At 38.3% G+C, this 22435-nt stretch overlaps 1 protein-coding gene across 1 annotated transcript in view; it reads left to right on the forward strand.

Moving 5' to 3' along the window:
- The window catches only part of LOC146169738 (otoferlin-like), a 99875-nt gene that overhangs the window by 62693 nt on the left and 14747 nt on the right, over positions 1-22435 (forward strand). Inside the window, exons 27-33 of the mRNA XM_083383670.1 lie at positions 12997-13159; positions 16505-16657; positions 19227-19271; positions 20152-20255; positions 20732-20833; positions 21553-21676; positions 22035-22082. Of these exons, the coding sequence (XP_083239796.1) occupies positions 12997-13159; positions 16505-16657; positions 19227-19271; positions 20152-20255; positions 20732-20833; positions 21553-21676; positions 22035-22082 (739 nt within the window). The remainder of the gene's footprint in view (positions 1-12996; positions 13160-16504; positions 16658-19226; positions 19272-20151; positions 20256-20731; positions 20834-21552; positions 21677-22034; positions 22083-22435) is intronic.

Consider the following 22435-nt stretch of genomic DNA (forward strand, 5'->3'; position numbering starts at 1 on the left):
ACACGTTTTCCAAAACATCTCGAATTTTGAGTTTTTGTTGGTATACTGATTTTAGAATTATTTTAATTTGGTATTTGGGAACGCTTTCTATGCCCCGACCATTGTGGTTTTTATTATCTGGACTTTTTTGTTTAATCGTGTTTAGCATTTACAAACACTGTTCAACAATATTAATGCCGGTAAAACAGGGCGGAAATAACGATTTTTCCACACAACTTAGTATTGTACGTTTAGATCAAGTATTTTTCCCGCCGAATTTGAGTTTCATAACAAAATTACAGAAGAACACCTTTTGTAAGTCGCGCGCCGCCCTACTCGAGACCTTGTTTATCAGTTTGGTATTCACGGAAGCTACGAGATTACTGAGTGGACATTCTATCGCACATGGTTCTTTAGGCGCGCATACGCCTACCTAATCCTAAGCTTGCTTTCGGATTGTCGGCGATTTCGAACCAGGTTACGAAAAACGTTGAAGCTTGTACGACCAAAGGCGCTTTATAGTGCTTTAATCGGACGAGATGGGAATAAAGAGAGTTGACTTATTTTAAAACCGCAGTGCCACTGGTCTATAGTAATTAACTTCTCGGCCCTGTTTTAGGATATCAGTGGAAATCTACCCAGATTTGGATCAATGCGACCCATTATATTAATATACCGTATTTGCTCAGTTCACCTCGTTTACAGGCCAAAAAAATTTGACCTTTGCAACGGTATGAGGCTTGGGCCATTAGCCATTTAGACTGACTTTAATTAAACGGCATCGGCAGGTTGTAATGCATACACATACATGTGTAAACTACTTAATTGGGTCGTTTATTTTTGCTTAAAAAGTCTAGTAAATTCTGACATTTGGTAAATAGTTTTTTTTTAACTCCGATTAGAGGACATTTTTTACCAAGCTACTTAATTAGTTTTATTCTTGATATTCCACAATGACTTCAGGGAAATAGTTTTTAACACCGATTAGAGATTATTTTAGAGCTTCTCAACAAGTTTTATCCTTGTCATAAGACAACGATTTGTCTTGTTCGGTTTTATTTCGACTTACCTCAAACGTGGTGGGGCAAGGGGTGATGTATTCTTCTGTTGCAGTAGATAGGGGGTTAAACATTCGGTTTATAACCCCCGCGTCGATTCCGGAAGCCAGGATAACAACAGTCAACGCGATGATCTTCGTGATACACATTTTGTCTTTGTTTCAAGTTGATGAAATTATATCAGTTTAGTTAATTCAATTTCGTTTTCTGTTGAAACACGATGGGTTAGATGGTTGCCTTTTAATTTCCGGAAATAAATCTCTGAGATTAAAATATAAACTATTCACAATAAAAATAATATAGAGAGAATATGGAAGAATGGGATTTTAACATAAACAATTATTAATCGATTTGTTAGTTAAAATAACATTAAACCTCATTGCATAATAGTCCAAGGTTGTGGTTAGGCGTCGAAACATCTTTAAACTATTGTACTCTTCCTACGTAACTACATCATCTAAACATCACGCTCTAATAATTAACAAAAACTTGGCTTTAAAAATGCAACATCTTTCACTAAACGCAAAATATTTAGAAACACCAATTCTAATTTATCGTTCGGATTTAATCAATTCAAAGCGCTCGTGGATTCCTTAGGCGAACCTACATTTTGCCTTCTATGGTCCTTATTGATATTGGAGTCTGACTTCTCAGCGAAACTCCTGCCCTCTTTATATCGGAGCAAAGGCATTAAAGAAAAGGGCACATAGAAATCTCATCCTGCCTTCTAAAATTAGACGCGTATGGCTTAGGGTACAGCACCAGCAGCGCACCTAAAAGCTATCTAGATCGTGCCGTTGCGTGCGCCGTTTGCGTAGGAACATCGACTGTGGGAAAAGTCGCAGGAGCGTAGAGCGTAAGGCCTGGACCTCATTTGCAGCACGGCCTACTTTGGACCCTACGTCAGTCGTTTTGTCACTGGGACCGGAATTGAGCATGGCTTATCATGAACCCCAACCAACGCTGGCGCATTGCGTCACTCCGCAAAGGCCCAGTGCGCCTCATCGCGCGAGGACTTTGCGTCAAGAAAGCGGTGTGCGTCAAAACGTGCATTGGCGTGCTAAGGTCTACTTGGCATGGTCAGATGTTTTAAGGGAATAGGATTTTAAGGCCTGTTTTCGTCGTTAAGCCTGGAAATTTTTATTTTTAGACACATTTTTGGGCTTTTCATACCGACATGAATTAAACTTTACAAAGAAGCCTACATCTTTACTGTCAATATAAGCTGTTTTTCAAATGAGCCTGGCCCATTTTAAAGCGGCCAAGACCGTTTAGTGACAGAACAGAGAAAACGAATTAGGTAAAATCAGGCAACAAGGCGCTTTCCGAAACAAGCATAGAAACCGGCTTTGAACAGTCTTTGGGGTTATTACGGGTCACCTGAACAGTCCGTAGCTCTGTGCACTTGCCAGCGGTGGCACTCCGGTTTATATCCGCGCCGGTTCAAATGCGGCGATCGCCGTTGGGAAAGTTCCCGAAGTCTAAGGTTCGACGCCCGCCTCTGACACCAAATCTCTAAATAGCAGAAATGCTCGCACCCGTATCGTTTTGAATGCCAACTTATCGAGACGTTACGTCACCGCCACGAGCTCTGACGTAGGGCGTCTATATTTCGTGACGGTGATGCAACGACACGTAACGCCCGATCAGGGTTGTATGCAAAACTGTATAGAATAAAGTGTATTGTCGCCTCGCGCTTAACATCTCACGAATCAATCGTATTTGGTGAAGTGATTGCGTGAGAAAAAAACTTACTTTCGTTTAATTGTCATTGTGGCGAAATAATTAGACTCGATTGCTTTGGACGTCAATAGCGCCCATTGCTCGTGACAAAGACAACTCAAGGCATCCCTACCAATTCTATTTTCTTTAAACTGACGCGACTTCCCAATTACGTATACCGTTGCATCGTGTTCTAAATGGGAAGGGGGCCTTACCAAACCGGCCCACAATAAAGTAATTACGCAAGCCGACAGTGACAAACGCACGTAGGCACCAGCACATCATGATGCCAAGCTCCATAAAAAAGCCAATTAAAGATACGTCATGCGCCTGGCGCCAAGTGTCAATCAATCATCCGTCGAAGTAAATCGGACCATGACAAAACAGACGGCCGCCGCTTAAAGGTTTTGCCGGATCCGCTAAATATACCCGTTGTTTTAAGAAGGCATGTTTTTAAATCGGTTCTGGGCAATTGGCCAATCGATCTATTTCTGTTGGCGGCGAATGCATTGATGTTTTCGTCGACCTTTTGTCTGTCCTATGATGACGAACGTCCTTTGCAATTCCTGCGATAGTTTTGCTTTTTTGCTGCTAAATGAGATTTTGCAACTTCACACAACTTCTTTGGCAATAATGCGATTAAGAGTGTACTATAAGACATATTATTTTGTACTTTCCGTTGGAAATTATTTCCATCGTAGACGTCAAACATTAAAAAATATGCCCTTAATGAAACGCGTGTGCTACTATACCCTAAAACTGTTCAAATCACTGAGGGCGGATATTGCCTTCCAGCATTACTGTCATGGTGTACTTTGGCCGCACATTGACGTTGTCGCTTTAAGGTTGCTGCACGAACCATTGGAAAAACTTCGGCGATTAGAATGACGTTATCCGTATACAACTTGCCAAGGCTCGCATATGAGGTTGCAATAATCACTTGAGATGCCCTTATATATGGTTGTCGACGCCTTATGTTTGGTTTTGTCCCATCATTGAAAACGCGCAATCCAAAATCCCGCGTCAACATCATGCACGCAATGCTATTTTCGAACAACCGGTAGAGGAAGATTTAGGTCACATGGCTGTCCTGGCTTGCATTCAATTCCTTTCCATAAGAGCGTCATTCTCATGACTAATGCAGCAAAACTGATTTGGAATTTCATCGGAGCACTTAGTGTAAAATCCACTGACGTAAACTAAATGCGCAATACTTTTCCTAAACCCTAAAGTGTTTTCGGCTTCTCACGGTTTCGGCTTCTCACGGCAACTTAGAACTAAACAGTGAACTGTAGTTGGAAATTCTTGTAATGCACTCATACAAATGAACATAGCTGTATTTAACTGCAGGTCTGATCTCTATTCCACGCAACTATTCACAAGAGCAGTGTTATTTTTAATTTGTACGACAGCAGAGTCCTTCATACACTTCGTAGGCCGCTCTTCGTTATTTTTAACCAACTCTTCAGTATTTTTATCCTGTACTATTAATGCCACACTGAACGGTTAAAAACACTTTAAACACTTTATCGAACTTTCAGAAAGCAAAGAAATGAGCCTCGTGAAGAAATGCTGTGACCAAAATAGTCCGTGTTTAAAATACAAAAAACTTCCCGAAATATGCAAAACAAACTATAAAGCAGCGATTCGGTCGTTTTAATACGGAAAAACTCAATGCTCCATTGGTTAAAACAGGTTCGAAAGTAAAGTCCTTTTTACCTAAAAGAAATATTTTTGAGCCTTGAACAATGAAATTATTCTTGAGCCTTAATAATAACTTGGAAACCTTACCTCCCCCCCCCCCTGAATGCTCTGCGCCATTATTTCGCATTGCTGCCTTTTTACTAATAGAAGTGGAACCGCGTATTTGTCTCAAAAACTTTGCATCAAAACTTTGCCTGACTGAGCTCAACGAACCGGTTTAACCTCGACCATTTTCAGGTTACTCGATCGTATTTTCACGTATTTATGTGGCTTGCAGCGTCATTGCAAAATGAATGGCGCTCCTAAAAAGTGCCACCGTCATCTCATGCACACAACTATACTAAAAATAGATATTGTGCAATCGCCCAGCAATTTGGAGTTACCGCAATAGGGTGACTGTTTTTTCGCAACGTTTATCTTGTGAAATGTCATTGCATGATTTTCCAATTACTCATCGTGAAGAAATAACAGAATAGCCATGCTGCTTAAAAAACTCCACAGGAATGCGAATCATTGTCCAATTTGAACTGTCGTGTTTCCTAACTTTGCCTTAAACGTCGTAAAATGATAACTGATTAAACGCTACGTGATTTTGTGGTTTGCTTAGATTTTAAAACATATTCGTTTCGTTTAATTTGGCCATATGCCCAACCATACAGTATAATCGACGGAAGCTTCAAAAAATTGACGGTCACTTGATCTTCACGTAATTTTAATCCACTGCGTTGTTTAGAGCTGGTATCGCCTGATTTGCGATATTTTAGTTCTCACTGTTAATATTATGATAAAAAACGCGATTTTTAAGCTCATGATAAGCTAAATCTTCAAACACATTTTTAAGCTCATAAAAAGCTAAATCTTCAAAGTTTAACACGATTTTAGTGTGTTCTCACTGCTAAATTAGCAGTGCTAATTATCTTACAATGAAAAAATCCGCGATTTTCAAGATTGTAGAAAGCTCTATCTTCGATCACACATACAACACGAATACTTTTTTGCCTCTAAGCTCGCTCTATCCCTCTTCGAACAAATCCAAACGCGAATTTTCGTGGGGGCTACAGAATCACTTTTTCTCGTCTTCGCCTATAATAGTCGCCGCGTTCGTGCGGGCCAAACCTTGCCTGGCCGTACTAAAGCAGGTCTCCTTCAACGGAGGACCCACGAAGCGGGTCGTCTAATTGCGCGCCAGGCGGGCGAGTTTATTTACGCCCTGGGTCACAATTAACGCCGCCTAATCGCTAGCCCGGGCCCGATTACGCTGGCTGAATCGTCATTACCCACGTACAAGTGGCGTTAGGTCATAGCTGCCCGCTCTGGGACGACGTGTGCATTGCACGGGAAAGGTCGGCGATGTTTAGACGAGGCTCGGTCGGCCGTGGGAAAAGTTGGTTCGGGCATAGGTCTGCGCTTTCCAGCTATTTTTTTAGCATGCCGCATATGCCCTACTTGAGCTAATTATTCTCTGAGCGGCATTGCTGCAAAACATTGTCAAGTGGCAGCTGAGTTAGCCGGATTTTTGACATGTACCCCATTCCAATTTAACGACAGCAAATTCAAAACTATTTGAGTGCAACTAACATAGAAACTGTATCATAGAAATAGTTTTTGAAAACTATTTTCCTTCATCCTTCTCGTGAAACGATTGAAACGTAGAATCGACTAAAAGAAGAAGTAACAGGTTCGCAGCCGCTTTGTCTCGCAACATGCCGACGCAATTTTATGATACGTTTTTGAAGTCGTTTTCCCGATTCCCGGCCAATTACTGGCCGCCTAATGACCTATTGTCCTTTTCGTTCCCAAGGTCTTACGTAGGTTACGGCATTAATTTCGCCGGTGCGGCCGAGTGTTGCGTTTTTGTTTAAAAATTAGTCCTTGACTCCTTTTGAAAAGGTCCTCGTCGCGAGACAGGCGACTTCGCGAAGGCTATCGTTATATATTAGCGAAATTAGACGCAATTTTAAGTGCGCCCTTTTATCAGTTTTTAATTCTAACTTCTTTAAATAAGCTGACTGCAATTACTGTATATTTTGTGCTAGTAAGTCAATATCACCTAAAAACAGTCGCTGTGAGCGTCCCTCTCTGCCAAATACACTACATTTTTAGGGAAAAACTATTTTCAATTTATTTTCGAGTGTCATCGATTTTTTATGGTTTTACTCTAACCGAAAAGGTTCGATGCGCGAGTCCATATTTTCTCTTCTAATTTGTAGTGTACTCTATACGATTTTCGTAAAAACATTCTTTACTTACCCATCTGCCTTGGTTATGTTAAGCTCATACTAATGCTATCTCTTTAGAAGAACTTTGTTAAAGTGAATGTCTTCTCTAGCTTGGGTTTTCACTTGTCGTCTGCACTTAATGCACTCAGCGTACAGGGGCGTGTCTTTAAGTTCACCAGTTGAGAGTTTCAACAGGCCGTTTATCGTGTCTCACAATTACACATTAACTATCTCACTGCGCACTTAAAACTAGGAGTAATCGCACTATTGGCTGCAGTGACTGCGGTTCCGCAACGGAAGCTTTTTGACACTACTACTATACTCGTCTTGTTTACCATCTCAAAAATTAAGAGTGTTACGTCATTACCATACTAGTGTAATCCCAAAGAAATTAGCAATCTGTCCCGATATAACAGGGCACCAGAAAACATAAAATCCCCTTGAGTTTAAAGTGTTTTCCACGTGTGGTGCATTTCAATAAAATGTGACAATGCAAGTGTAGGCTACAATTAAAACAACGACAGTGAGAAACATAGTCATATTTGCCGAAACGCGAATCAAATGTCAGTTAGACCAAGTGTAAAAGGCAATTATATATATTTTTTAATCTATCAAGGTCATAAATTAGGTCACTGTGAAAATTCACAGTGTGCCGTTAACATTATAAAGCTTAAGAAAATATGAAAGTCCTGAACGTTTTGAGTAACTATATATGATTGCGCAATATTTCGTCAAGTTTTTCAAATTAGAGAGCGCATCTATAATTACCCACTTTGTTAGTTGCGTTGAGGTCTGGAACAACACAACTTAGCTTGACTGTCTACATTTTTGAATACAAGAAAAATGTCTTCGAGATACAAGAAAATACCAAATTCTCTAAAGTGACAGTTAGTAGTCTTGCGAAACATCAGCTATGTTCTTCTAATGTTTCAAAAAAAATCTGCTTTTAAGATTCTGGTGTACAACTATATAAAAAAGCACCTCACCCGAACAATGTATGACTCATAAAACGACATTTATGGGGAGTATTTGGGCATCCTGTCTCGTCAATTGTATTAGCCTGCCTAATGTAACATTGCCGCATGGAAAGTATCTTTTGCAAAGTATTATAATCGGGTCGCGAAAATCGCGAACGATACGCTTCGTTGGTGTTGGAGATTGGCTTAGGTCTTATCGCCACGACCTCAATACAATTGTATTTTAGAGCTCCCTTGGTGGTACTTTGTTCAATTTTATATTTTGTGCGACCTGGAATTGTGGTGTTTACTCATACGATCAACAGGTGGTGCATTGTCAGAAGCAAAACTATAGTTTAAATTTAGTCCTATAATAGTTAAATACGAAATATACGTTTTTAAATGAGCAAGACTACGATTTTTACCAAACATTCTCTTTGGACATTAGTATTCTTTTGGTCTTTGCTCTCTTACTGGTAACAGTACCGGGCTCATTGTGACTTTCCGTTGCGAAGTAACAACACAACAGATATTGGTATGCTCCCTTGATTGTATAGAGAGCGTTTTTATTGTCAACCAGTCGTCTATAACCGTGCTTCTTAAACTTTTTTAGTTTTGTTCACCCCTTGCATCTATCTCCGGATTTCATTCACCCTTGTCTCATGTTATGATAAAACTATCTCGTCTATATATAACAGCACAAAATGATTTAGGTTGTTTCGATTTTTGTTAAGATCAACTTAAGCTAAGTTTTACCATTGCAAATCTACAATTTCTCGAGTCCAGGGACTTATACAATCAGTGCAAACCAACTTCACTATTACAATAAGAAATAACACCGAAAAAGAACAGTTTACTAGTCGTTTTACTGCAGAGCTATCATCCATTTCTGACGGTTCACCCTTATTCACCCCTTTAGGTTGGTTTCCCGTGAAAAAGTTTGATTCACCCTGGGGTGAACCATTGACCTGTTTAAGAAACACTGGTCTATAATCCACTTACACCTGAGTCGGTTTGCTTATCTAATGACGTTGTGATTTTGGGTAACGTACTTTTAAGTACAGGGATTCAGTAAATTTATTGTTCACTGATCGTCATGTTTCCAAAACCTATACGTGTCGCTCCTAAACCCGCAATATTGCTTGCTGGATTGCATTTTGGCTCGAACGCGTCGCAATAAACGTCTCTAAAAATAGTGGCCTCGTGTGTTGTTAAGAGCTCAGGATATCTCGATTTGCTGTTGCGTTACGTGACTTTTGTCTTCTTGCGTGCGGCAATAAGCATTCCGAATGTGAATGGGTGATCTAGAGGTTAAATATACACCATTTCCTGATATCACGCCCTTTTTATTGCAACGAAATATATATACATTGCTTTGGCGCAAACAACAGCTTTCCAGGTCCAAAATACACTTTGCTTACACGATAAAGGCGTTTATGCGTATTTTTACGCCTCAGTTGAATTTTGTATTTGTTTAGCAGTTGTTTGAAAATTGCAATACGATAAACAACAAAATATTACCCTTTTTCGATCTAAGCAACTTTACAACACCATTTAATCCTAAACAATAACCCAAATTTGAGACACTTAAATATAATTTCAATGAAATGCTTATATTCTCCTCAATTCGAAATTAAAATTTCATTTCTAGATAAAAATCGTTGTTCGCTAACTAGAATCTTATAATCACCTCAGCCTAAGCAACATATAAAACGTATTTGTTGATCGGTAATGAAACAAATCTATCAAAATTCTGGTAACATTTCGGTCTTGCTGTGTCACACATCTTTCAAATATAGGTTTTAATTTTCAAAGTTTGAAGATATTCTTATATACGTGAAAAAATATGTATGTTCAATTAGCCGATCTCGTGTATCCGAAAAGAACCTCAATTTCCTTCATTTCTTCGCCAATAAACCCCCCACCATCAGTATATGTAAATCTTAATTGGTTTCTTCTTGGTTGCCAAGTTTTGAGTTGCTTATTTTTGCTGCTTCCCTGATTCTGTGTGAGCACGTCCTTTTTTGGATTTCCAGTAACCACGGCAAGTGTTGGCAGGACTGCCTGCAAGAGATTGAAGGGTTTATTTTTGGAGTTTACTGATCTGTGCAAAAGCAGTCACACGTGCCTTTAAGATTGCTGGTAAAACCAAATCTTGAAAACTATATTTGGATTACAAGTTACATAATTTTCTTGCACGACAAATTTATAGCTTTTACAACCTGCAGTGGCGAAATCTTAAAAAAAATACGATTTGATGAGAAACTAGCATTATAGTACCTATATGGATAACAAATGATTTTGTGCAGATAAGGTTTCTTGCGACGATCTAGCAAGATAAACGACGCACATGCGTAATAATCAAAGCCTACCTTGGTCGAAACGTAGGCTATACCTGTCATATTAATGCACTGCCTACTGTTATTCATAGTTTTCAAATTAGTGTCTAACGGCGCCATGAGGTGAAAAACGTATTTTTTTAAAAAAAAAGTGTATCTGATAAATTAAGTGGCAACTCGCATCATATTGTTCAATACTCTTGAATACCAAGAAACGGATTGTGGATGATTTATATGCCCAAACAGATAAACGCATCTGATTTGCAATTAATGTACAAAATGAATACCGCACATGCTAAATGACTTAAACAGCGTACAGTATAGTCTATTAACATTTCTGGTTTCATCGTGTTAAAAATACTAACGTATTTTTGTGGAGGAAGTTGGTAAAGTATTTAGCAGGCTTGTTAGTACTCATGGATAACAAGAAATCAATTGCAAACAAGAACTTTGCCATAAACTGCAACTTATTTGAATTGGAAATCCGATCCAATCAACACATCGGGTTCATTAAACCGCCAAGACCCTGAAAGAGCAGCACATTGCCTTATCTGGCGCGAGTCGGCATTCTTTGACCGGGCGCCATTACCATTCAAGGAACCTCCGCCACCTCCCTGGCGCGGCTGGCTTCTCCGTAATAGGAAGGAAGGAAGTGCCGAAATGAGTTCTGTCCAAATGCATAATAAGCAAACTACAAATTGATTTGCAATCAGCACCGTTTGCCAATCTTATCCGATGCTGTTTTAATGCGCATTGGCATAAGTGTTTTTGGTGCTTAATTCTCCCTGGTTCGCCTTAGCCTAACTGCTGCTAAAAATAAATATCGAATGCTTTTTAAAATTATATATATTTTTTTAAATTATAATAATGTTTTTTTAACTTTATCGTGTTATCACAATAAACCAACAATAAACAAATAGGAAATAAAAACACGCGTGATGATAATTCAAACCCAAATGGGATTTAATCAATATAATGAATAAATCGCTTTAAAATCAAGATCAGTTTTTAATCAGACACCAGGTGCTCTATTAATATCAAGATTTAAATGCAAAAGATAATTATAATCTTTAGCATTAATTAAATAAAATTCCCCCACCCTCAACCATTCCGCCTACAACCAAACCCTATCTATGCACAATCCCCACTCGCCCATGAGACAGCGCTGTAAGAAAGCGTGAAGTCGCCCCGGAGTGGGTTTCTTCGAAGACTGAAAACTCGAAATCCGGCGACGCCGACTTGCCTGTCCTGGCGCGACCCTCAAATCAAAATCGAATTACCGCTTTTGGAATACCCCCGTTTTTAATTTTATGCATTTGAATAAACAGCGTTGAGGTCATCACTTCTCGTTCTCGCGACTACTTTGACATTTGAGACTTTTTGGTGGAACGTCAGGTTTTTCAAAGTCTTTAACCGATTGTCGCATTAATTACATTCCTTCGACTAAAATGCCTCCACGTTAGTTAAGTCATCTGTATGTTTGGATTGATGGTTATCTTTGATTATATGTTCAAGTCCGCCGCACGTTTAGTGCAAAATTGCTCTGAGGTGTTTTGATGATAATAGCAAGGCAACACACCGCTTTGCCAGAAAAACTTCTTCTTCTGGCTATTTATTTATTTCTATTTAGAAATACTTATTACAGGACGAGAGTTAGCTTCTCGTTTTCCAAGTAACCCCCATTGTTGATTTTACCATGATATCTGATATAGCCTAAATGCAAATACCAGTTGCCTTTTATCAAAAAAAAAATGCATATCAAGTTTCGCAACGATAAGCTCAATGGCTCAAGTGACTAATAAAGAAAATACACCAGCCTTGTATTTCGAAGATCTTTTATAGGAGAAACTCGTTGCGATATGCTTGCCTGAGATAATGCATCAAAACTATGATTCTTATTGCGATGTAAATCTCCGTGCAATGGTGGCGTATACTCTCTACATTTTGGCTCTGATTAGAAATCACTGCAGCATTGGTAGGATTATGTCTTTATAACTACTATGAGGGTTCCTTTTGATTTTGCTCTGGCCAAAATCTGTATAAGGTTGACACATGTTATGTTGACGGTTTATACACATTAGATGCTGGTAAGGTAAACTTGGTAAGCAGACCCGTGATTATCATTTGTTATGATGCAAACCATCACGCTTTGATGAAAAATTGATAATCCTACATATATATGGCAAACGTATGGCAAATATACAAAAAATAAGTTACAATAAACGATGCAAAGTTGGTGTAAACCTAGTTTGGTTCCGAAATTTCAAATATAAATTATGTCTACCTTAGGTAATGAATTGTATTCGTTCCATATTGGGTAACGGGCGTATATGATCTACCGGCGATACTAATACAACGTATCGAAGTATAAGACCTGCTATTTCATATCAGAGCTGATCCAAACTTATTAAGCATTCCAAATCGTGATCGGCTGTGTTATCCGTGTATTGTCTTTCCCAATCACAACAACGCCTAATGCTGCACTTATGGGTTTTTGGTTCGTCCCCGGGAGCATTTGGGTTGCTTTGGTCTCGCGCGTTTTTGTTGCTTGCGTGAGATATTTCCACAAGACTCGGTTTAATTATATGCATGAGGTCGAATGGGTTCGGACCCATTTGACACGATAGGAATTGTTGGTACAAATCACTTTTCCCATTGACTGTAAATCACTAAGTTTTTGTATTCGATTTTTTTGAATTATGGCAAAAACCTGAAGACACTCTCATTTTTGGCGTGACTCTCTACACTGCAGGCATCCCTGAGTTTCCATCGATTTACCGAGTTGCTTGTTATGGTCATGATAACATAAAAACAAATATACTATGGGAAATGTTTACAAAATGCCATCTGCTTATCTTTCGGGTTACAATTTCGAAGCAATTTCGAAGCCTCCCTAACGACCTATAAGAAGCACCCTGGTCTGCTTTAACACCGTGTTAATCTTTCTTCTTTTACTGCTAAATGTTAAAAATGTCAAAAACGAACGATTTGTTTTTAATCCCATGACATATATTTGCAGGTGCTTTTCTGGGGTCTTCGCGACCTGAAGCGTGTCCAGCTGATCTCGGTCGACCAACCGCGCGTGGACATCGAGATTGCAGGGAGGTCAGTGTCCTCCTGTCTTATTACCAACTACAAGAAGAACCCAAACTTTGCGGAACCTGTTAAGTTTATCGAGGTGGGTTTTGAACCGAGGTCGGCGTCAATAAAATACGCCGAAATTCACGATCGTTTTTGTACGTCATTCGCCTTGGTAAAGGCCTTTCTGAAATCGGGCTAACTGAAAAACCACCTAAAAATGTTCAACACTCAAAAACGGGTTGAACTTAGACTGTTATTTAAAAATATTAGAAGCGTTATTTTGAATTATTGGAAGAGGTGTCGGTTTTGAAACTATGCTTTGTATTTTTTTAAGATGAATACGTTGATTACTCAGTCAAGATATGACGGCGCCACGTTTTTACTATTTCAACAATAAGTGATCTTTAATGGAACTCAGATTTTTTTAAATGAAATTTGCAAAAAAAGAGTCCATTTGTTTTTTAAGTTAAATTTTTGTTGACCAATATTCGTTAAACAAACAATGACAATGATTTTGTTTGATTTCGCGTTTCACAGCTTTCCGCTTTCGACGTAACTGAGTCTCGTTGACAGTCATTTTCCGGGTATTTAAAGTTGGCGTTGTACAGTATATATACGCACGAGTTCCACGTACTCGTGCGTGAACGTGAAAGGCAAATCAACAGTATACGCTCCTCGACGTGTTGGGTTATAACGCATACAGGGTCAACGGAACTGCTGCTATTTCCTTGCAGAATGTCAGCGAAGCGCGAGAACGTTAATCTACACATTTAACGTATTTCACGGATGGCATATGGCGCTGGTTTTGATTAATGAACGTCGGATAATGTCGGCAGCATGCCAAGAAAGCGTCAACTGAAAAGTTCAATCTAAAATTAAAAGACAAGTTGTAGTAAATCTCAAAATAAATCTTGGCTGTGATTGACAGCGGCAAAGTCACGCCTTTACGTTGAAATAGTTTTTCGATTCATCAGAAACATGTTTTTGTCTGGAGTTGACAATATTTAAATCAAGTATTCTTGGGAGTTTCTCGCTTTGCAAATCACGCTGAGCTGTTACCCGAAAAGTTGTTTGATTGATGTGGAAGGACAAGTGTTGTCTGGCTTAAAGCTTATGTAAAACAAATTTAGCCCAGCACAGAAACTTTCCAAATGCCACGTGGTCTGAAATTCTTCTTTCTGTAAATATCGCTCCTAATTTGGTAGTAGTCTGTTTGGTTCGCAAAGATGGCGCTCAATAGAATTCACGCTGACATTGAGGTCTTAAGTGTGACGATACATGTTGTCTGGCTGTTTGCACGTTCAAATTATTAATTCAGGAGATGCTGAGCCAATCACTTTATCATGTAATCAGCCACCTAGGCGGTCATTTTTTTAGCCCTAAATTCGTGTACATTTTTCACAAACCTTAATTAGTATAAAAAATTCCCGAAAAATGTCGTAAGCTAAATTAACCACCTTTCGTAGTTTAGGGATGTGAGCCCTGTCCCCTTTGCTGCGTTAGGTTAATAACCACATAAATATTAAATACATGTTGAAAATCAATAAAGAGTTATTTGAAACGTTCAAAATTATACCTATACTGTATGGGCTTTGATATTCTTCCTATGTCTTACTACAACCTACAACCTTTATGTTCCTCACTTGAATACTGTTTAATGAATTACTTTGAGCATATCTCTACTAACATGGAGTTCTAAAGTATGTTGAGGGCGCTTTGATGGTTTATATCCGAAGGGTTGAGAAAACAGCAACCGCTTAATGCAATACATTGCGCAATTTTCCTCTCCCTACGAAAATCACGGTTTGACACGAAATATCTTGGCCATGTGTGTACTTCGTGTTGTCTGCCGTTGGGTCTATTTGAATGTTATACCTGAAAGCCCAGTACAAAAGTCCCCTAACGCCGTCGCCCGTCAGTATGCTATTTTAATCGCGCTATGAAAACAGCCCTTTTTGAACATATCATGCTGTAAATAATGCAGGTTAAAGTCACGCTTTGACGATGAACTATTTGCATATTGGCGACTTTTGTAGACATATGTTGTTGTGTAGACATATGTTGTCTGGTGTTAGTCATATTCGAATGCTATACCTGAAAGGTCAGTAAGTCCCCTAATGGCGGTACGCTATTTTAGTCCCGCCATTGATGCCGAATGGAGCCGGTTAGAACCACGGTCCCACGTTGGAATAACTTGAATCTCGTGGCCAGACTTGTCGCTACATGTCTGGTTGCAAATTCATCGTGATCTGTTGAGCAAGTTGGACTTTTAAGGGCAAAATAGGCAAGGGGTAATTTCGATTGCAAACTTTGACATGCCGGAACGAGAAGTGTCCCGAGCAAAAGCGTCCACTAAAAGGGGTGATGACCTATGCGGTCAGTAGCCGTGTGTCGTCTGGCCGTGGCCCATTTGAATAATATTCTCGGAAGTTTCTCTCGCAAGCGTGTTAATGTGCTGTAGCGCTGTTTGGTTAACGCCGACGCGGCACTGGCGGTTTAACGGCATCACAAACAACGGACTAAATGTCGAAACACGCCGGTCAACTATAGCGAGCAGCCTGTATCGGACGCCGATCACGCTTGTTTATTATTCTCGGCCAACGCACCGAATAGCCTGTGGTGAAATGTAACCTGTTTGACAATTTTCTCCTGTATACTTGCGATACACGTTCAGTGGCAAAACCTCTTTTCAGAACGAAAGACCCTCGGCTTTCCTCCTTTTAAGTAATTCGGTGGGTCGTCTGGAAATCAATATTATTTATTTGGTTAATTTCGTAATACTCTTAAAGCACACTCCGCACAAGTTGATACAATGCGCATTATTGCAAAAAAAGGATTTAATTTGCGCAGCATTGTATCGACGGAACCCAAAACATACGTAGTAGTGGTATTCTTAACTTAACTATAGTCCGAGGCGAAGTATAAAGACTTTGCAAGGCGACAATATGACAGACAAAAAACTCAAAATATTTTAATTTGTGCTTCAACCATTGTAAATCTGTTACTAATGTTGTCATGATAAGCTAAATTTGGTTTCCTGCGAATATTTCTGCCAGGGATTTTTTCGTAACTTAACTCGGACATTTCGTGAGAACTAATAGTACCCAAAAATACCTTTGAATTGATTTAATTTGTTCAGCGGTTTTTCTTGTTTCAATTATTAACCCCGATAAGGCCAGTTGGTATCTTTTCCCAAAACGTCGGTTTATAACTTCGTTTTCACCAGAAGAGCGATTTTAATCTATTGTTACAAAATGTTAACCAAATCTGTATAAGTGTACATATTTATATAAGTTAATCGACTTCAACCATCAAGTTAAAAATGATGCGCTAACAGCCAACTCGATGCAAAAGTAAAGTTTATATAGTTCTTGGTTTGCCACGAAGAGCGTTACGAACCAAAGGCAAATACAACTTCCTGTCTCATTTTTTTCTCCAGGACGTAGATCTTCCGGAGGTTGAGTACTGGTGTCCTCCGATCAGCATCACAGTGATGGACTGCCGCGCCTTCGGTAGAACTGTCCTGGTAGGAACGCACATCATCAGTAATATATCAAAGTTCGTCTTTCGGCCCCCAGATAAGTCCAAGATCTACACAGGTGGGCGTTTGTGACTTTTAACAATGGCATAGCTGTTAAACTGGCTTGTGTGTTCTTTTCTTGCTGGCAATTATTTTTAAAGCTTTTTACCTCAAAAAAATAAAAGAGATATTTTGACCTGACGCCTGTGAGTAATCTCCAATCAAATCTTATTTAAACTTTTTGTAACCGAAGTGGTACAGTGATAAACCCTAATGACAGCTACTTTAAATTTCCTAAACATCTTAAAAAAATATTACGAACATTTTATTAGGTCCCAAGCTACCCAAAAACACTTGCATAAGCTACACAAGTTTTATACTATACGTTTTAACGATTTTTTAAACTCGCTGCAGCGGCTTGCAAGCTTTTCGTACAGGGCATCCAAGGTATGACGTCATTTGATAACGCATGACCCACTCACAAGTCACGTGTGTTTCGACTAACTACCCAATCGACTAACTATATGGTGTGATGGTGTTATGGTGTGGAAAGCATTGTTTGTTGTGCGTCGCATGCTTGGAAATATGTATCGTTATTGTTTTTAACCTATTTGGGTTTCGATTTCCAAGAAACCTGCAGTTTACATGACGCGGATTTCGGTATTCATATGCACAGTTTAGGGATGTGAGATACTTTGTTTTATATTTCGATACTAAAAACTCTATATTTTGTAGTAAAAGTATCTATTCATGCTAGCAAAACGTGCAAACGTAATGCTTTCAAGGGTATTAAACCGAGTATTAAATCTAGGAAGTTTAGTTAACTTCGATTTTTTGCTTAATGTTTTCTCAGAAATTTACTTTTAAAAGGTAGAAAACACTGAATGAGATTGCAAATCATATGTAACGTACAAGCTAATTTAAAATCGAAATAAGTGTCAATCTCTGGCTGTAAAAATTGTTTGGGTTATTTTTGTTTTATTTTGAGAGGCTTTTCGATTTTGCTTCGTTAAACCCACGTGTTTTGTAGTTGTGACCAGTAATTTCACGCTACAGTGTTGTCAACATGTCATTTCGAAAATACCTAAGTCAAGTAATTTGCAAAATTACTCAAGTTCAAGTAAAGTATTTTTTTTATAATTCACAAGTCAAGTGCCAGTCCAGTCACTTACATAGCTAGTCAATTTTAAGTTAAATCATTGACGTTAAAATTATTTGTTATTGTATTCCAACCAATATTTTGCCTAGCAAACACCAAAAACGAAACAGATATCACGCAATTTTTCCAACAATTACAAATTGGGGTAATTTTTTTTTACAAAAAACGTTTTAATAAAAACATACAATAATGTATTTTGCCAAAATTACTAAAGTCTAAGTCGAATAAATAAATGCATCCAAATGACGTCAAATCAAGTAATTCAAAACGGCGACTTAATTGATTACAACACTCCTGCACCATTTCCTATGAGTACGCACTTGGCAAAGTTCGTTCCGCCGACCAACCGAGCTGACGTTTCATGATGTGGAGGATAGTGTATCTCAAGCTGGTGAACAAGTATTATACAATATTTTGGGAACTGTGCCCTCCGTACGTTATGTTTCGCACGAGAAACGTCACTTTGAAGTTTCTGATTTCTATCCTGGGCTATGATGGGTTTTGAGGTCGGCAATAAAACACGGCGGGACAAACTGCGCGGGTTCCCTTTCACCCAAGCTTGCAACATCAATAAGAGAGTTGCATAAAAAGGGGAATGTCGAATCGGCATTAAATTCGAGATAAACGCGATCTCCCACCCGAATAAACGAATTGTCATAACCTACTATGGTGGTGGCGCTAACGAGGCCTATACTGAACTATTTACTTGCTACACTGGAAACTGTAAACATTCCAGTTCATTGAACCCCAGTCTTTTTTATGATTTTAATGTTAGATTCTTAATTTTATATTTGTTTGTTTTGCTGCTTGTTTCCTAATATTGCAGGGAAGCACACAATGCCGTAAACAATTTGCTGTTGTGTCACTCTAGCATCTGTTAGGATCATAGGTGCAAAAATGTTGTTTGGGGGTTTCTATGTGTATATCTATTTGCTTGGTATTTTCTTAATTCTTGGATTTGGCTTAGTTCTTTGAAACCTAAAAGGGGAAATATTTCAGAACCACCTTCATAAACACGAGAACAATCAGTTTGAGGTACACCTGGAGAAATGGATAACAGAATGGGTGTTCCTTATTTATTTCGCCAAGTCTGAGAAGTAGATCTATTATAAAAAAACTCGGTATTTTTCGCCATTCGAACATAAATCACACAAAACCATCTCAGTCTTTCAAACACGGAACTTTAGAATGGCATGTCATTACGTCAATTCAGCAAAACAAATCAGTACATTTAGATTGTTTGTAAAATGATGTTAAGGCCATCAAAGAACTGTTTAACTTTTAACGTATTTTGCTTAAGCTGTATTTTGGAGTTTATAACATTTAGTAACCCATTTGAATGTATTTTCGTTTGCGCCAAAGGGGTTCGGGTAATTTATTAAAGAGGATGACAGCATTTCTCAACATGTCTTTTTCGTTATTCTGTTGCTATGCAACCTAATTAGGGGGTTCAATATAGTTGTGCGTTTTAACAATGACTCACACATAGATGACGAAGACGACGAACCGGGCAAAAAAAGAAAGAAACGAAAAGGTTCACTTTTTTAGTGTAGAATATTCTTTGTGGTTGTTTAGGCGGTCGCTTGGGTATGCTATACGTACATTTCCAGGTAGCTTTTAAACTTGCCGTGTGAAGTTATTTTAACTTCCATGTGACGGAAAAGAAAACGTTGTTCTAACTTAAGTCATTGTAGATTTTATGTGTATTTGTTTGTTACAACAGATATTTCTTTCTTTCTTAGTTTTCTTTCTCCAACTATTTTGTTACAATGTGCTTCATTCAGTAGCCTTAATGTGTTAAAAAAAAATCTGATTAATTTTAAACAATTTAAACTTTTTAATGTAGGCCTAATATTGCAGTTTGTCACGAGTTGTAATTTAAACTACGTTTCTAATTTATCGTATCCACTGACGCTTAGAAGAAAAATATGGACGTTTTTTTGTTAAACTACTAATTTTGCATGCCTGTGTGCTGAAACATGCCAAAGTGACTTCTTGAAAGGTATTTTTTTACTCTTTTACCATGCTTTGACAACTTCTGTTTAATGGTAATCGCACGATCATTTAAAGGTATCCCTTTGTCCTTGTTATAGATGTATAGTTGTAGCTTTACAACGTCGTCCACATCCATTTTTATTTATAAATTTAAACAACAGTTGGCGACTTCTCTTAGCAGTTAAAGGTATTCCTGTATGTACTTTTTCAGCGTCAGTTAGCTGTTAATGTGCGTTTACGAACGAAAATCTTTTCATTTCATTAGATGCACCTTTGTGAACTTAGTAGGTGTAGACTTGTAGAGTATGGTTTTATTCTTTTTTGTTTTTCGTGCGGATGTCCATGTTTTGTAAAACAACCTTTAGATCTTAAATGTGATGGTCTCGCTAATAGAAACCCTTGTGTTATCGTCACAATAGGTTTAAAACAGAACGGAGTCGCTACCGATACAAGTGACGTCATCGTAAACATAAATGACACCCCTCCACTGCCCCCTGGCGGATTGACCGAAATCGACATCGGGGTAAGTACGGAGAGCAAGCATTTTTAAACAATTTAAGATATATAACAAGTTTTGTATACTATACTAAAAGTACTCAGAGCAGTAGACCGCTAATAGTATACGCGAAGGCTTATAAAGAGTTTGTTAAAATAAAAGAAAAGTGTTTCTATACACACCGAAACAATCGAGCTATATTAGTTTTAATTCAAAAAAGTAGATCAATTTGAACCAATTGGTTTCTTTTGAAACGAGGTGGAGTGTAGCAATAGTAAAAAAAACACTAGGTAGTACGCGTTTAATAATGGATAAGACCACTCAAAGCAAACAAAAATCCAGTACATATAGCTATACCTAAAATACAAAATGAGAAAAGACTTGCTAAAGACTTTGCTAAATAAAAAGTTTCTATTGGCGACCCCTTTATGATGTGTTTATTTTATTAGCTGTTAGTCAGCAAATCGAATTAGCTTAAACAACAACTACGTATTTGTATTAAGGATGATACGAATAAGCCCAAGGATGACGAGGAAGACCCTCTGGATGAAGCGGCGCTGGACTGGTGGTCCAAGTACTTTGCCTCTCTGGACTCGTTGAACGAGGTGGGTTTGTCGTACGGCACATATGCGTTTTGGGGGGCAAGCGAAAAAATCGATAAAAACCCTATGTATGTATATAGTTTAGGCCTAGGGCATAATGGTTGGAGGTTGTAGTAAAACGTAATAAGAATATCAAAGCCCATAAAGAAGTAGGTATCATTTTTAACGTTTCCAATAAATCTTTATTCTTTTTTCAACGTCAAATTCATTTTTAACGTTAAATGAATAAAAAGTCATTTGAAACGTTAAAAATGAAACCTACTTCTGTATCTGTATGGGCTTGGTAGCCTATATAAAAAGTCACGTTTGCTTGAGAACCAGCGGCTTTATACACTAAAGGTGGTTCAGGGCAAACGCTACATGTTTTGTCCAACTTGTAATAAAATACCGCAACCTTAATTTTTCTTGGGATAGAAATCGCTCTTCTGGTGTAAACGAAGTATAAACCGACGTTTCGGCAGCAGATACCAGCTGAACTCATCAGGGTTAATAATTATTAACCGGAACGTCGGTTTATACTTTTTTTACACCAGAAGAGCGATTTCTATCTATTGATATGTTGCCTTGTGGAGCTAACTCTATTTTAAGGTATTTTTTTTCGTAAATGATTTTTAATTAGTTGGCATTTGTATGTGTATAACTCTCCTCTAGTTGTGGCCTTTTCCCTTATTTCTTATGTAGCGTTTATTCTAAAACGCAAAGAAATTAATTTTGTATTGCAGGAGAAAATGAAGCAAGACGCCGACAACGTCCAGGACCTTTACAACGACTCCCAGGGTGAAGGGGATGCCCCCGATCCTGCGAATCCCGGCGATAAAGCGAACACGAGCAAAGACGTCGAGCAAGGTTGTTCATGCTTTCCAACTTATTCAACACGTTACTAAATGTTAGCTTTAAAATCCCTTTGCACCCTTTGGTTTTATTTTGGGTGCGCAAATCGCCGTAAAGCTGAAAACCAAAGAGGTTTCAACCATAGAAAAAATAATTACTGAATATCAAAGTTCCATGTATAATACAAGGTTTAAAAATCGGGTTATACCAATAAAATCTAAAAAAAGTTTTTTAATAAAAAAGTTCGAAATTATCCATCTTGAAAAGCAGTATCTGTTCTATACCAGCTTCGGTAAAAAACATTTTTAAATGCGTGAAATACCGTGGGCGATCACCCTTTGATCAGAATTACCAGTTACCAACTTTCTTACAGCGGCCCAGATGTGGTATGGACAGGTGGTAGAACACAACAAGAAAAACGGTACAGAGTTTTGCGTTTTTGCTGCCATCTTTTCAGTCGTTGCTCATGCTTATACGATCATTTCATTGCTTGCCATCGACGCTTTCATACTTTTGCTTTATGACAACCATCATTTTAATAAAGCTCCTATACTTCCGTGCATGTCATATTTGGCAATACCATATTAAAACGAACACAACCCATCATGTGTTTTGTCATGCTAAAGCTACGTCGCTTTATCTTTTTTATAAGCAAATAAAATTTGATTTTGTGCAGCGCTACAAAAATTACCTTTCCCTAAAACGTGTTTTGATTTGCCTAATATTACAGATATTTTATTTATTGTACGCCTGTCATAAAATAATCTGCTTTCA

Source organism: Ascidiella aspersa, chromosome 1 (assembly GCF_963924565.1).
Source record: "Ascidiella aspersa chromosome 1, kaAscAspe10.2, whole genome shotgun sequence".
Classification (NCBI taxonomy): domain Eukaryota; kingdom Metazoa; phylum Chordata; class Ascidiacea; order Phlebobranchia; family Ascidiidae; genus Ascidiella; species Ascidiella aspersa.